Source organism: Bos indicus, chromosome 19 (assembly GCF_029378745.1).
Source record: "Bos indicus isolate NIAB-ARS_2022 breed Sahiwal x Tharparkar chromosome 19, NIAB-ARS_B.indTharparkar_mat_pri_1.0, whole genome shotgun sequence".
Lineage (NCBI taxonomy): Eukaryota > Metazoa > Chordata > Mammalia > Artiodactyla > Bovidae > Bos > Bos indicus.
Genome location: NC_091778.1, coordinates 29,411,398 through 29,425,022, shown reverse-complemented (window position 1 = coordinate 29,425,022; position 13,625 = coordinate 29,411,398). Strand labels below are relative to the sequence as shown.

The 13,625-nt window shown below is 43.1% G+C and overlaps 1 protein-coding gene across 5 annotated transcripts in view; it reads left to right on the top strand.

Annotated features, from left to right (window-relative positions):
- MYH10 (myosin heavy chain 10) overlaps positions 1-13,625 on the top strand; it is a 121,611-nt gene that overhangs the window by 21,857 nt on the left and 86,129 nt on the right. For all 5 annotated transcript variants that reach the window (XM_070773069.1, XM_019981423.2, XM_070773070.1 and 2 more), the window contains exon 4: positions 11,043-11,070. In XM_070773069.1, the coding sequence (XP_070629170.1) occupies positions 11,043-11,070 (28 nt within the window). The remainder of the gene's footprint in view (positions 1-11,042; positions 11,071-13,625) is intronic.

Below are 13,625 nucleotides of genomic sequence, written 5' to 3'. Positions count from 1 at the left end.
CTTTACCACTGAGCCACCAGGAAAGCCCTGTTTCTGTCTTCTCTACAGAGGGCTTTAAGTTGTTTTTTTGTTTTTTTTTTTTTTTCTTTTAAAGATTAAAGGAAAAGTAATATATGTTTATTGTAGAAAAATTGTGAATTCTTAAGGTTAGACTGGGTGACACGGCTGTTTTCTATAGGCAGCCGGTAAGTATGCATGTTGCTTCATAAATACATCATGTTAGTTTTTATGTTTAAAAGCATCTAGTTTTCATATATTTTTGAACTCTACCGCAGGCCAATATAATCAAAACTCCGTGGCTCTCAAGAGCCAAGAAAGAAGTGATAGTTTTGAAAAAGTTGACCAGAGCTGAAGAAAGTCTTGAGTCTTGAGACAGAGGGTTCACAAAGCGCCAGGCAGGGATCCTGAAAGGAGACCCGTGCTGGGTCTCAGGTAGCATGGTGTGGACGGGGCACAGTCACGTGATCCCTATGGAGTCAATGGGCTCAGACTTCTCGCTTGCAGTCCTGAACCCAGCAATTCTGAGGGCTGTGCCTGGTACATAACCATGCGCGGGGCCTAAAGACTACTGACACCCCGGGCTCCCTGGGGTGTCATTCTTCCTCCTTGGACCCTGACGCCCCCTCATGGCCGTCCACCCCAGCAAGCCTCCATTCAGCAGCAGCCCTCATGGCTACCGACCTGTTGACCTAGACACACCTAAAGGCAAGTTCTGCTGTAACAGTAGTTGCAGGAGCCACCGTGAATGTCCAAGAACTGAGATTCTCCTCTCTCCCTGGAGGCTTAGAATGAAATCCACATCTTAGTCTTCAGTTTCCCAGCCACATCTTTGTTTCCATAAAGCTCTCTTTTCATTTAGCCTTACTCCCACTCTGTGATGTGCAAACCTCCCTACCCATTCAGTGTCTGCATCGAATGTTTTCTTTTCCTCCGGGCTTTAACTGAAACCTGGCTTTGCCCTGCGATGGCTCCTGCACTCAGACCCTATGCACCGGGAGGCGAGGTCACTGTCTTTACTCCCAGGGTGTCTGCTGGACTGTTCATTAACTACTCTTCACCCCTTGAAAATGCTGCCCCTCCTCTGCCTGCCCTCATCACTGTAGCATCTTTCTTCTGGGGCCCCCTCCTCCCTCCTCCTCGCCTCATTATTTGGTTGGTCTGGCCCCCGACATGTCATTTTTCTCTGCCTCAAGGCCTGACATAACCCTGTGTTACTTCCTAGTTTCTCGTTAACAGCCAACCCCTTGGTCTCGCAGATCCTTAATCTTCTTCTCTTCTCACTTATGCTGCTGACACCCTAGACTTTGACGCCTTCTGAAATGATCTTATTTTTCAAATAGTATTTCAGAAATTCTCTTGCAAAATCCTTCCGTCTTGGCAGCTCAGTCAGCAAGTCTCCTGCCCGTGTTCTTTGACTGTTTGGCTCTCAGGGCCCATGTGTTGCTCTGCCTTTCCCCTGTGTATTATCAGTGCTGCCTTAACTTTCTTCCTCACTTAGTTTGGATTTCATAGTATCATTTCAGCCATCTTTGTCAGTATCCTACACCCTGTCCCTTTGCTCTTTTGTTATACTTTAAAAAAAAAAAATTTACTTATTTGGCTGCACGAGGTCTTGGTTGGGGCACATGGGATCTTTCGGTTGTGGCATGTGGGTCCAGTTCCTCGACCAGGGAACCCAGGTGCCCTGCACTGGGAGCACGGAGTCTTAGCCACTGGACCACCAGGGAAGTTATACTTGGTTGGCAGAATTCTCACCCCAGATCAATCAAGTTGTTTGTCTTTTTTTAATGCTCTTACTTGGGTTGCTGACGCCTCTGGAGTTCTCGTCATACAATTGAATCAGTACTCCTGTAATTGTGTGACCACAAGCCCAGATTCCACACAGAACACCCTTGTTAATCCTTCCTTGATTGTCTATTAAGGTTATAATCTCATTCTCCCTAATGTCTGCCTCAGGCCTCTGCCCCCTGCAGCTTCGTGGGTCCCTGCTTTCCTCCCCAGCTGATGGCTGCTTCCCCTGTTCCATGGAGAAGTTAGAAACTACCCAAGTGGAAGTGCTCCAGTCTCCTGAGCCACATTTACAAACCATCCTCTCTTGAACCCGCTCCTGTCCGAGGCCAGTCTTCCCACCTCCTTCATCTCTGACGCCTGTCACATCTCTCCCAGGATCCATCTCAGGAAGCTCACAGTGTCCATTGTCTTCTGCTTGCCTTTGTACGGGCTCTTAATGTTAGTGTTAAACGTGCTGAAGTTTTCTTCGTTACTTTAGAAAGTTCTCTCTTCCCTCCTCTCCTTCCCTTCACAGCCAGATTTCTTGGAAGCATCTGCCAGTCGTTGGGTAGGAACTTGTGAAAACGCTTGCTCCTGTGCTCTCAGGGAAACATGAAGCAGGGTCTCAGCTAAGAATGAGGAGGGAGCAGAGATTGGAGATTTAAGTGAGAAACACTGTGATGGAATCCTCTAGGAGAGTCAGGCAATACTTACATTTGCATCATTGACATTGGGTCACTGTTGGAAATACAAAGGAAATGTGACCCATAAGTAGACGGGGAGCTTTAATGTGCTTCTCTTAGAATTTGAGATAAGTAGGGAGGAAAAGGGAGAAGGCAGTGGCACCCCACTCCAGTACTCTTGCCTGGAAAATCCCATGGACGGAGGAGCCAGGTAGGCTGTAATCCATGGGGTCACGAAGAGTCGGACACGACTGAGCGACTTCCCTTTCACTTTTCACTTTCACGCATTGGAGAAGGAAATGGCAACCCACTCCAGTGTTCTTGCCTTGGAGAATCCCAGGGACGGGGGAGCCTGGTGGCCTGCTGTCTCTGGGGTTGCATGGAGTCGGACACAACTGAAACGACTTAGCAGGAGCAGGAGGCGGGAAAAGAACATAAAGAATGTGATCAACACAATTTAGCAAGCTTGAATTGAAAACTACATACAGGACTACTGCCCGTCAACTAGAAAGAAGGTTTACAACCTCAACTTGTAATTTTGATGCTAAGTCACCATTAAAAATCTCAGATCTGGCCACATTCTCCAACCACAGTGCAGTAAGGCAAGGTATTTACAGATTCCCACCTGTTTGGTGCAAGTGCTGCTTAATGACTTCTTCTTACTGTTTCTGCAGCTAACTGTTCATCCATATGGCTTTTTGGTAAAAGTAGAAATCAAAACTGCTATTACAGATTCTTTAGACATTAATCACAACAAAATATCGTGTGTAAAAAACTGATGGCTTATGGCAAAAACCGCTTTAAGAAATAATTCATAGTTATAAATATTTTATTAGTAAACAAAAATTTATACACAGACCTTTTACTCACAAGGTAGATAAAAAGCAACTTTATGATAATTTACTGAGCTTTTTGTCTCATGAGGTTTTCTGTGTTTCATTTCACACACATAAAAAAAAAAAGTCCTTTAAAAATACAGCCTGGATGTTAAGATGTAACTGTGGTGATCATTTCACAGTATATACAAATATTGAATCATTGTGTTGTACACCTGAAACTAATATAATGTTATGTATCAGTTATACCTCAATTTAAACAAAATAGTACAGCATGAAATGAACCTAAATAAGAAGAAAAACATAAAATTAAGTAAAACTTGAACTGGTTCCATGAAAAGACCATAAAACAGACAAGTGTTTGGCAAGTGTGACTAAGAAGAGAGAATCACCAGAAAGGATAAAGGTTTTATAACACTATAAACAGAGACAAAAATGCCTTGAAATAAGGTGGAAAACTCTGAACAATGCCAGTGGGAGAAATGGTAAAGGTTGTGAGACATTTACCTTTATGTCCCAAAGACATGAGGCCCAAATAATTTCAACAATGAAGTCTCTCCAATCTCGAGGACTAAATAATTCCTGTGTTATCTAAATGGTTTTAAACCATTAGACAATGCAGAATAGTCTGGATAACATCAAGATCAGAAGCTGCCAAAGGACTTTGAATGCTTACTTTTTATTAAAAAATAATGCATAAAGATAGTTAAACAATGAAACACATGGTATAGCAGTAATTGTCACTGTTGTTTAGTCAGTAAGTTCTGTCCAACTCTGCAACCCCATGGACTGTAGCCCGCCAGGCTCTTCTGTTGATGGGATTTCCCAGGCAAATACTGGAGTGAGTTGCCATTTCCTGCTCCAGGAGATCTTCCCAGACCAGGGATCCAACCTGCATTGGCAGGCGGATTCTTTACCACTGAGCCACCTGGGAAGCCCACAACAAGGTTACGTTATTGATAAAGAAAACAAATAGCTGTCCTCCCCCTGCCCATTCTGGATTTCCTCCTAAGAGGAAGTCATTTTGTCTGTTTTGTCCTGTGTTTGTATGTATTTATGAGTAATAGGCTTATGATATTTTTTTTTAACTTATGTTGTTTTCTATAGACTTCCTACTGTGAAAAAAGTTTTTAACTACATTCCCCCCATCTTCCTGATTGAAGTTAAGTCAACATTTTTTGGCATTTTAGTAGTAGTCAACGTGTAAACTGTTTCTCCTGTGATCACATTTCTCTTCTTACACAATTTGCTGTTTTCCCTGGGGTTAGTAATTTTCCTATTTTGGGGGGAACAAAGGAGTTTTGCAGTGACCAGCATTGATTTGACAGAACTACAGGTCTTCTTTCAGTACAGGGACGTGTATCAAGTAAGTGATCGGTGTCTTTCCTCCGCCAGAGCCACGCCTCCTGGGACCCTCTGTCCTCCACTCTTCGCTTAGTGCCCCTCCGACTTGCCTGCGCCTGCACCCTGGAAATCCCTTGCTTCTTTCCATGCTTGTTTTCCTGTCTTAATTTATGGGTCCTATAGGCTGTATTTTGGATGGAGAATAACCTCCAGTAGCTTCCTGACGGGGGTTCTCAGGAGGCACTAGTGGTAAAGAACCTGCCTGCCAGTGCGGGAGACATAAGAGACACGGGTTCAATCCCTGGGTTGGGAAGATCCCCTGAAGGAGGACATGGCAACCCACTCCAGTATTCTTGCCTGGAGAGTCCCATGGACAGAGGAGCTTGGCGGGCTACAATCCATAGGACACAAAGAGTCTGACACAGCTTCCTGCGAAACACTGAAAATAACCAGTTGTTCTAGCAGTAAGTAACTACTTAATGGATGGCTCATTTCTATAGTGGAATCCTGAGCGGCTGCCTTGAAACTATGTCTGATACACCGAGTGATGTACTAGTATAATAATAATAATAATCACATATACCAACTCCTCTCTCCAATAAGTACTTTAAGACTAGGATTGATATACATTAAAATGTGAACCTTTACATGTAGATTAGGGAGAAAAGGCTACCCACTCCAGTATTCTGGCCTGGAGAATCCCATGGACTGTACAGTTCATGGGATTGCAAAAAGTCGGGCATGACTGAGCGACTTGCACTTCACTTCACTTTTGGTTGAAGACTTCACCTTCCAATATAAGGCATGAGGGTTCAATCCCTGGTCGGGGAAGTGGGATCCCACATGCCTTGAAGCCAAAGAGACCCCATTAGGAGAAAGAAAAGCAAGGAAAACAGACCATCTTTTAAAAGGAACACAGGTATACCTGTGGTGGATTCATTTTGATATTTGGCAAAACTAATACAATATTGTAAAGTTTAAAAATAAAATAAAATTTAAAAAAATAAAATTAAATTAAAAAAAATAAATAAAAGGAACATCAAGGAAGGGTTTGAAAGGTCAGAAAACAGGTAACACCAGCTACAGCAGTAAATATACTTTTCAGCTCAGTTCAGTCGCTCAGTCGTGTCCGACTCTTTGCGACCCCATGAATCGCAGCACGCCAGGCCTCCCTGTCCATCACCAACTCCCGGAGTTCACTCAGACTCACATCCATCGAGTCGGTGATGCCATCCAGCCATCTCATCCTCTGTTGTCCCCTTCTCCTCCTGCCCCCAATCCCTCCCAGCATCAGAGTCTTTTCCAATGAGTCAACTCTTTAACCCCCTATAAATAGCAGAGCCTAATATAATCATATGCCCCTTACGAGAGAGACCTCTCCAAGTAGAAGAATAATAGCAGTGCAGTGATGAGCATTTCCTCAGCCAAATGAGTACAAAAAGAAAGCCCCAGTTAAGTCACCTCAAGTCCAAAGTAGAAGTCAAAGCAGAAGCGGACAATGGGCATTATTTTATGTTAGGTGCAAGAATGTTTTATAATGAATTATAGTTGCCTTGAATCTATGTAATGATTCTTACAATGTGGAAATACAGACAGTGGGAAACAGTAATACTCGTTACCCTGAGAAACTGTGAAATGTAGGCAAACCCTGCTAGTGACTTGTGTTAGAGATCTGTTATCTCACTGAGGATACCAGCAAATGAAGACACTATCATAATGTGATAAGGGCTATGAAGACAACTAAGGGGGCGCGAGCATCAGAGGCGAAAGGGCTCGTGAGGGGCGAGACGGTGATTTGACGGGGCAACAAGTTTAACGATGTGCTTATCCTCTAGCCAAAAACACATATTGTTGTTCAGTTGTTAAGTCGTGTCTGACTCTCTGCGCCCCCATGGACTGCAGCACGCCAGGCTTCCCTGGCCCTCACTATCTCCTGGAGTTTGCTCTGATTCATGTCCTTTGAGTCAGTGATGCTATCTAACCATCTGACCTTTTGTTGACCCCTTCTCTTTTTGTCTTCAGTCTTTCCAAGCATCAGGGTCTTCTCCAATAAATGTTAGCAGTGAGCAAAAATAGGTAGAACCCAAATATAAGGCAGTATTTCTTATATTGCTAAACATTTTTGAAGTCTTAAGTGTAGAGAAATATGTAACATGTTGCTGGATGGGAAAACTAAATATATGTACTTTTATTTAAGGTATCATTTATATGCAGTAAAATTCAGCCTTTTTAGGATATAGTTCTTTGAGTTTTGACAAATACATCTAGTTATATAACTACAGTCAAGATATAGAACAGTTCTATCTTCCATGCAAATTTCTACACGCTCCTCATAGTCATTCCCTCTCCCCTAGTCCATGACAGCCACCGATGTTTTCCTTTGTCACTGTAGTTTCGCCTTTTCCAGGACATCATGTAATCAGACGCAGGTTAGCCTTTTCAGTCTGGCTTCTTTCACTGACGCAGTGCACTTGAGCGTCACCTACCAGTAGTTCACTCCTTGTGGTTTCTAGAGTGTTCCATCGTGTGCATGTTCTACAGTTGTTCACTCACTTACCTGAGGGGCATTTATATGGTTCACGTTTCTTGGCAGTTAAGACACTAGGGTCGATTGTGTACAGGTTTTTGTGAGGGTAAGTTTTAATTTCATATGACTCAATAATCGGGAGTAGGATTGCTGGGTGACACGGTAGGTGTATTTTAACTTTGTAAGAAACTACCGCGCTCTTTTCCAGGTGGCTGTGCCATTTTTCGTCTGTACCATCAGTGGGTGAAAGTTCCGGTTCTGCTTTCTGTCAGCACTTGGTGTTGTCGGTTGCTTATTAAACTGTAGTCTGATAAGTGTGCTGTGCTATTTGATTGTGGTCTTAAATTGTGCTTCCCGGATGACTAAGGACAGTAAGCATCTTTTGCTTGCTTATGCCACCTGTATGTCTTCTTTTGTGAAGTGTTCAAATCTTTTAACCATTAAAGAAATTGGATGGTTTGTTTTCTTATTCACTTTTGAGAACTCTTTTTTAGCCACAAGTCCTTTATTGGATAAGTGATTTGTGATTTTTTTCCCACTCAATCTGTGATCCATCTTGAGTTAATTTTCATGTATGGTGTAAGGTATGGATTGAAGTTCATTGTTCTGCATGTGAATATCCAGTAGATCTTGGCATCATTTATTGAGAAAACATTTTTTTTCTCCAATGAATTGCTTTGTCAGGATTCTGTTCCTTTGATCTGTACATTTGTCCTTTTTCATACCATCTTGATTATAATAGTCATATAATAAATTGTAAATTGTTCCTTTGTCTTTCAATATAAATTTTAGAAATCAACTTGCCATTTTCTAAAAATGGCCCACTTTTCACGTTTTGATTGGGTTGCACTGAATCTATAGAACAAAAAGGGCAGAACTGACAAGAGTATTGAGTCTTCCAATCCATGAACATGGTTTGTCTCTCTGTTAATGTAGGTCTTCTTTTATTTCATTGGTGTTTTACAGTCTTTAGCACATAGATCTCACACATATTCATTATAAGTGTAGCATATACCTTAGGATAACTAAGTATTTCATGTTTTTAGTGTTAAATGGAACTTTACAATTTTAATTACCAATTGTTCACTATTGATATATAGAAATTTAAAATATATATATTATTTTAAAAATACATATATTGACATCTTTTGTAACCTTGCAGAAGTCACTTATTCTGTAAAGTTTTTTGGTAGACTCTTTGGAATTCTCTCTAGACAGTCATGTCCTCTGCAGATAGACATTGTTATTTCCTCCTTTTCAAGTGTATGCTTTTAAATTATTTTTATTTGTGATGTTGAATAGGTGTGAGAACAGACATCCTTGTCTTATTCCTGGTCTCCGGGGAGCATTCAGTTTTCACCGTTAAGCATGATGTTAACTGCAGGTGTTGTGTGGACGCCCTTTATCAAGTCGTTGAAGTCCCTTGTATTCCTCGTTTGCTCTCTTTTTTGTTTTCACTCATGAATGGATGTTGTTTCATTGAATGTCTTTTCTACATCTGTTCAGGTTATTGATTCGTCTTGAGTGAACTTTAGTAGTCTATCCTTTAAAGAAATTATTCTGTTCATTTTAGTTGTGGAATTTTTTAGCAGAAAGTGGCTCCTAATATTTTCTTATTATCCTTTTAGTATCTCTGGGATCTATAGTGGTTTTCCCTTTCTTGTTCCAGATGTTGGCAATGTGTGTCTTATTTCTGATCATTTTGTCTAGAGATTTACCTCAAAGATCCAGCATTTGGCCACCATTTTCTTTTCCTGTTTTCCCATTTCACTGATTTTTGTTCCTTATACTTTTTTTTGTTCTACTCATTTTGGGTTTAATTTGTTCTTTTCTAGTGTTTTTAAGGTAGGAGCTGAGGTCACTGATCTAAAATCACTTTCACTGTTGAAAATACAATTTAATTCAACATGGATTTATTGAGTACCTCCATTTATGGTTTTGGGGAGGTGCTGTGGACAGTAACTGAGCTATCAAATGAATCGCTCCTCTTTAGAAGGCTAGTTGCATTTCTGAACATAAAGTATTTCCCTTAAATGTCACTATAATATATGATATATGCTGAGTCTGGTTACATCGATAGGTTCTTAGAGTATAAAGTTCACTGGAAACATTTGGGGTGCCTAAGCTGATCCTCAAAGGGTGAAGAGAATTCAGTGAAGCAGAAAGAAGGAATGATTCAGTTATAGAGTATTCTATGGAGGGAATCGTGAAGGTTGCCAAGCCCTCACCTGATTGTACTGATAGTGAAACTGAGGCCCAAAGCTGATGTAAGACATGACAAGAACATATGGGTCCACCTGCAAAGAGAGTTCCTTTGTTTTATTGGGGTGGGTAGGATGAGAAGCATGGGAGAAGAAATACAGAACAGATTTGAAGGGTAGATTGTGGTTGTGAAGAGCTCAGATTTCACACAATGAAAATAGCATGTCCAGATGCAGGAAGAAAGCTGCTCTGAATAAGTTAGGAGGCCATTTGATTGTGGTTACTTTTTGGCGTGTGTTTTGATTTCTCTAATGTGTAAACTAGTTCAGCAAAGCCGTGAAAACTTGGAAAAGTGGAGTTCTATAAACATTCTCAGACCAGGAGAATTTGGGGCAAGGGTTCATGTTTAGAGTGAATAATATTTAAAAACTTGGTAAAATCCTAGTTTTATAGGTGAAGAGCCCGAAACCAGCAAGGAATCAACGTTTCATTTATAGATATGTGGGCAGTTTGCTGCAAGGTTGGAACTAGGACAGAAGATTCCAGTTCCCAGTGTCTTGCCAGTGCCGCCTGGCTCCTCGCACTGGATTCTCTCAGTTGACCTAAGGCTGGTGTTAAGTCTGGGAGTAAAGAAGCAAGATGGGCTCTGATCTTAGCACATACTAGTTGGGCAGGCAGTTGGCAGTATTGTTTGTCTAACCCCAAAATATGGTCAAAAGAAGGAAGCAGTGAGGAGCCTAAGGAAGAGGGTCTGGAGGGGACCCACAGAGGAGATACAACTGAGCTGAGCAGGAAGGGCAGGCAGAGATCATCCAAGTGCTTGTGGATCCGGGAAGGACGTGCCCAAGAAAGGCTGTTGGCTTGCATTTAACCTTTTTATATGTGGACCCCATGGACTATACGGTCCATGGAATTCTCCAGACCCAGAGTACTGGAGTGGGTAGCCATTCCCTTCTCCAGGGGATCCTCCCAACCCAGGAATCGAACTGGGGTCTCTTGCTTTTGCAGGTGGATTCTTTACCAGCTGAGCTACCAGGGAAGCCCTAAATATGAGTACTTTAAATTATTTATCACTTTAAAGTCATGATGGTTTTTTCCTTTTATATTCTTTCCTTATTTTTGCTGTATTTAATGTTCTGACTTCATACAGTGGTTAAACTCTTACAGATGTTTATCCTCCCTTAATCTTCTTTTCCATTCAGTGTTTGATACTTTTTTTTTTCTTCTTTAAGGTGTATATTGATAACGATTTCTCTCTGGTTATGGGTTTTCTTGTAAGGTAATGGTTTCCAAGCCTGGCCCTGCATCAGAATCACTTGAGGAACCTAAGTAAAAAGCGGTGTTCAGTCCCTCCCCTAAAGGTGGAGCTCTGGGAAGTTTGTTTCTATAAAATTTCCTGGTTGACTCTGATGAGCATCAGGCTTCGAGAATCCAGGTTCATTAGGCATATAAAGTTGTCTGAGCCTGCATTGTTACCTTCCCCAGATAATCTGGCATAAGAATGATGAACTTGACTGAATTTAGGACTGTATGATGCATAACAAGATTGGAAAGCGTTAACTTGGCCTAAGAGGGGCAGAGTTCCTAGTATTTTAGAGGCTATCAGGCTATTTATTATTTATCAAATATTTTAAAAAACAGGCAGATATTCAATGTCTTTCTGTTTATTTTGTTTTCTAGATCGTGAGGACCAGTCAATTCTTTGCACGTAAGTAAATGTTAAACGTTCAGACTTCTTTTCTGTTCTGTTGGAAAGTAAAAGCAATTTTGGTATTTGAGAGAGGAAGGGGGACAGGAGAGCAGTAATTTAAAGAGATTGATGTAAACCTTGCTGTTAACTGTTTTAAGTCTAAGGTATGCAAGCTCTGCTTAGCTTTGGTGTTACTGTTTGGCTGTCAGACTGGGCTTTTCACACATTTCATAATGTTAATCTGTGAAACTTACGTCTTTAGTAGGTTTGTCCAAGTGTTGACCTCCTGGACTTTTCAGTAATTTCCCTGTATCACCCAGGAAGCATTATTGATTATCATATGCCGGTGTGTGAAGTACTGGAAAGTCAGGATTGAATACAACATCCACAGCAGGAAGTGATCATTTTTGCTGGTTAGGACAGTCATGTTAGCTGCAGTGGGGAAGATGGAGGACCGGGAAGTGTTATCGCGAGAAGACCGAGTGGAAGGCTAATAAGTTACCCACGTGAGAGCTGGAAGTGCCTTCAAGTGGGGAGGTGCTCGTGGAAGTGGGCATGTCTAAGTGGGGCTTAGGTTGCGAGACAGGCCTGAGAAAGAGGAGCTCGGAGAGGGTGGAGTTGTGTGGATTTCAGAGGATTTCAGAGACTCGGGAAGGAGGAGGAACAGGTTCAGGGCAAAGGGGGAGGAGTTTGGTAGAGGACATTGACTTTGAGGTGCCTGAGGCGCTCCTGGGGGAGCCGTCTCTAGGTTATTCGACGTGGAGTCGGAGCTGTGCCTGGAATGCAGAGCTGGCAGCCTAGATGACGGAAGCCATGCGGTAAGTGAGGTCCCCTCAGAGTGTGGGATCCCCAGACGGGGTTCAAGGGTGGGGAGGCGGGTGAGACTCCACAGAGACGCCCAAGCCATAGGCTGCAGACACCATAGAGACTGAAATACACAGGAACACGTGCCTGGGGTTTCACGTGGGCGAGGGAGGCTGGTCGTGGTCCCCTCAGTGCACTGGGGTGGGCAGGGAGTCAGGCCAGACAGCAGTCAAGGAATGACATGGGTGTATGTGTGTGTGAGAGAGAAAGTTTTTAAAAAGCAGCAAAAAGCTAAGTCTGGGCCTACAACTTCCAAATAGCTCTAGAGTGAAAATTGTAGCATTTGAAAAGCAGTAAGGAATCAATTTTTGTTGTTACTGGTGGTGTCTTTTTTTTTTTTTTTTAACTGGTGGTGTCTTTAAGGTAGGAGAGGTTAAACTGATGGGGGTGGGGTAGGACAAGATGGGTGAGAGTCAGGGCCCCTAGAGGGCCAGGGTCAGGGAGGCGACAGGGCCTGATGTGGGCGGGTGGGGGGGCCCAGAAACAGAGAAAGTTCTCATCTCTTGGCTTTTCTTTCCCATAGAAACTTTGGTGTTTGATAACAAGAAGTGTAAGAGAAGTAGAAAATAAGCCTGTCTCATGTAAATTTTCTTCCAGTGATGTTTAGCTTCTGAGTTATACAAATTAGCTTTTCTTAAACAACAAACTACCAGACACTTAGTGACTGAAAGCAGTTTTCCAAGCCCTTGGATTGGACTCAGCTGGGCCTGTCTGCTGAGCCGAGCCAGCCCCAGCCGTCTCACCTGGGGCTCACCCGGCGGCTGGGGGCAGCTGAGGGCCAGGGGGCTGGTTGACTGTTGACTGGGGTGCCTTGGTGGATCCTTTCATTCTCCAGTGGGCTAGCCCTGGCTGCCCAGAGCCACTTGGGGCCTTTGCTGTGGACACTCCCCTACCAGGGTGTCGAAATGGGGAATCATATTTAATCCACCAAAGTTTTTATAAGTGGGTTCAGGTGGGGGTCACTGAGATGAGAGAACTGAGAACGTCAGCGAGAGAGACTGTCATGATGGACCATGGGGTGTGGCACACGACGGGGGACTGATAGGAGGGAGATGGGTCAGGAAACTGGAGAGCAGGGCCTCCTGGGGAAGCAGGAGCAGGAAGAACAGGCGTCGTGGCCGCAGGTGTTGGGAGGGAGCTCCTCAAGTGTGGCCGAAGGAGTGGGCAGCTGAGAAGTGGGGGGAAGGGCAGGAGGGCATGGGGTGGAGGGTGTCACTGAGTCAAAGGGTTGGGTGTGTTGCTCACACAAGGAGAGGAGGGGCTTTGACATACACACACACACACACACACACACACACACACACACAAGTGATGGTTTGAGGGCAGTGGCCTCTGATAAGCCCTTCATAAAGCTAAATTATTTCACTTAGAGGAATGTCCTTTATTCCAAGATAAGACCCTTCCTGTTTTCTTTGGAAATAAAAGTGCTTTCTTTTTTGAAACAGCGTGGGTGGCGGGGTGGGGGGGTTGTTTTTTAAGATCTTACTAAGCAAAATAAATCCAGTGTCAGAACCACTCCTCCTGCTGTGTGTGACCTCAGAGAGGTGAGAGGTAGGGGCTTTTAGAACAAGAGAGTCTAAAAAAAAAAAAAAGAAGAACAAGAGAGTCTAGAAACAGCATTGGGGGAGTGAGAAGGATGCCCCTGATGTGTGTGTGTGTGTGTGTGATGATGTATATGTGTGTGTATGCTCACACAGGTGTGTGATATG